Source organism: Euphorbia lathyris, chromosome 4, assembly GCF_963576675.1.
Source record: "Euphorbia lathyris chromosome 4, ddEupLath1.1, whole genome shotgun sequence".
Classification (NCBI taxonomy): domain Eukaryota; kingdom Viridiplantae; phylum Streptophyta; class Magnoliopsida; order Malpighiales; family Euphorbiaceae; genus Euphorbia; species Euphorbia lathyris.
The window spans coordinates 82,788,508-82,790,925 of record NC_088913.1 but is presented as its reverse complement, the minus strand read 5'-3'; the positions used below and the strand labels follow the sequence as shown (position 1 = coordinate 82,790,925).

Below are 2,418 nucleotides of genomic sequence, written 5' to 3'. Positions count from 1 at the left end.
AAGTTGAGAGTGAAATTCACATTTCGAACTAAATTTTAACCGGGTGGATAAATAAACCCGATATCCAACAAATAGAGATACCGACTTATTACCACTCGGACTAACCTCATTTGCCCATATCGAATAATAAATGCATGCAAGTTTATTCAACTATATATTAAAAAGTATTATATATATATAAGTTTTAAATTCTAAATAAAAGTATATTTCTTGGCATTGCTATATTAATATTTCATTCTCAAAAGGAATTTCATGTCTTTCATTATTTCTTCTCCCTTGTCTTACCTAAGAGAGAGAGAGATATAGGAGAAGAAGAAGAAAAAAAAAGTCATTGCTAACACAACCTCTAGCTAGATGCCACTAAATTCTTCCTAATCACAGCAAGCTGTAATCTTTATGAAGAAATACAGCTAAAAAGAAGAAGATCATGAAAGGATCAAGTGATCATAGTTTTCAAGATTCCAAGTCAAGCTCTAATTCTTGCAAGAAATTCCCCGAAAACGAAAACGGACACGAACACGAAGATGAAGTAGAAGATGAAGATGAAGAAGAAGAAGATAGAGTTTTCAATGGAGAAAGCTCAAGCAATGGCTCATTTGATCATGAAAAGAAAGAAGGAAGTAACAGATCTGTCCGGCGATATATCCGGTCAAAGATGCCAAGACTCCGGTGGACTCCTGATCTTCATCTTTGCTTTCTTCATGCTGTTGAAAAATTAGGAGGTCAAGAAAGTTAGTAATCATTAATTTTAATTCTTGATTTTGATTAATTCATTCATATATGGAAATTGTTTTTATGTTTGTTCAATTTTTTCCAGGGGCAACACCAAAGTTAGTTCTTCAAATGATGAACATCAAAGGCCTTAGCATAGCTCATGTCAAAAGCCATCTTCAGGTAAAGATCTATCTTAATTGCTTGTTTCTTTTCTCCTTTATGTTGCACGGACACGGAAACAGACACAGGAAAACTTATTCCTATAAAACATAGTGATCTTCATAGCATATAGCCTTTAAAGAGGAGTGTTCGTGCAACATAGATTGTTTATATATCGAATCTGGTTTAATTTCTTTCTCCGGTCCGAATTCGGGTTTTCTAATTATGTTAATTACAGATGTATAGAAGCAAGAAGATTGAAGATGCTAATCAAGGTAATTGATCCTTATATTATACAGATTATGGTATAATTAATGTATAATTAGGGTTTTTTTTTAAATCTTGAGAAGGTTGTCATGGAACCGTTTTAACCAAGAGCTCGGCCCAATCATAGATCTTATATTAATCTGTTGACAAATTATAGGGCAAGGAATATACTTTGCAAGAGGAGATGATAATGTCTTCAATCTCAGTCAGTTTCCAATGGTGCAAGCTTTCAATCAAAGGGCTTTTACCAATTTAAGGTATTATAAAAAAAAATTAATTAATTCGGAATCATGTTATGTTATCTATATATTTCATACGATTATATGTCATGAGTTGTCTCTGTAAATCGTGTTATAAGTAGCTAATATTCAATTTCTTTGTTCTTGAAGATATGGAGATCATGCTTCTTGGAAAGGCAGCGGCTACCAGATTTATAGCCCTAATTACAATGGAAAGATCAATGTCCCTTCTCTCAATGCACAACCCAGCTGCGGAACAAACCGATCTATCGACGGACTTTTGTCATTTCGGAGATCATGGGAAACCGAATCAAGGTTGAATTCAAACATGTTTATGACCAAGATTCAAGAATGTGGTTTCGAGAATGGCGAAGATTGGAGAGCGCGAAAAAGGAAGAGTAATACGAGTACTAATGTGGCTTCGGATTGCGATTTGGATTTGAACTTATCACTCAAAGTGAATGAGAAAGATTACGAATTCGATAGTAGTTTATCTCTCTCTTTATCGAATTCGTCTTCTTTGTCGCGAAAGCGAATGATTAATGGATTGAAGGATGATCAGGAAGAAGGTGGAAGTAGAAAGAACAAGCAAGCAAGAATTAGGGCAAGTACTCTTGATCTGACTCTATGAATGAGACATAGACACAATATTCTAAGTGAGATCTTGAGGTACTTGTTCATATGCTAGCTTAATCTTAATCTTAATGTCAACATTGTCATGTTTTGTATCAGAAAACACAAGGTAATTGATTAATTATATATCTTTCATCTTGGTTTTGATGTTATCTGGTTTTATATATTAATTCCATGATATTTTAATTTGAGAAGTTGGGTTCTTAATCAATTATAATCGTACATATTAAGCTTATAGTTATCGAGGTAGATAGCTGTGAACATTAGACTCGGTTAAAAGTATGTAGATCTATTTTGTTCGAATTTGAAAGTGCATTTTTAACAGTTTCAAAAGAGATTTTATATGTCTCGTGTCTCTACGGAAACTATAAAATCCTCTTTCGAACTATCAGGTGCATATGAAATA

The 2,418-nt window shown here is 33.5% G+C and overlaps 1 protein-coding gene across 2 annotated transcripts; it reads left to right on the top strand.

Moving 5' to 3' along the window:
• Positions 1–270: 270 nt before the first annotated feature.
• LOC136227364 (myb family transcription factor MPH1) lies at positions 271–2,142 on the top strand. 2 transcript variants are annotated; one of them, XM_066016006.1, is made up of 5 exons: positions 271–722; positions 818–894; positions 1,112–1,148; positions 1,298–1,397; positions 1,530–2,142. In XM_066016006.1, exons 1-5 carry the CDS (start codon positions 428–430, stop codon positions 2,008–2,010), a joined length of 990 nt encoding a protein of 329 aa, XP_065872078.1. In that variant the 5' UTR covers positions 271–427; the 3' UTR covers positions 2,011–2,142. The 2 variants fall into 2 exon arrangements, with proteins under 2 accessions (XP_065872078.1, XP_065872077.1); XM_066016005.1 differs by having other exon boundaries at positions 271–731.
• Positions 2,143–2,418: the final 276 nt, after the last annotated feature.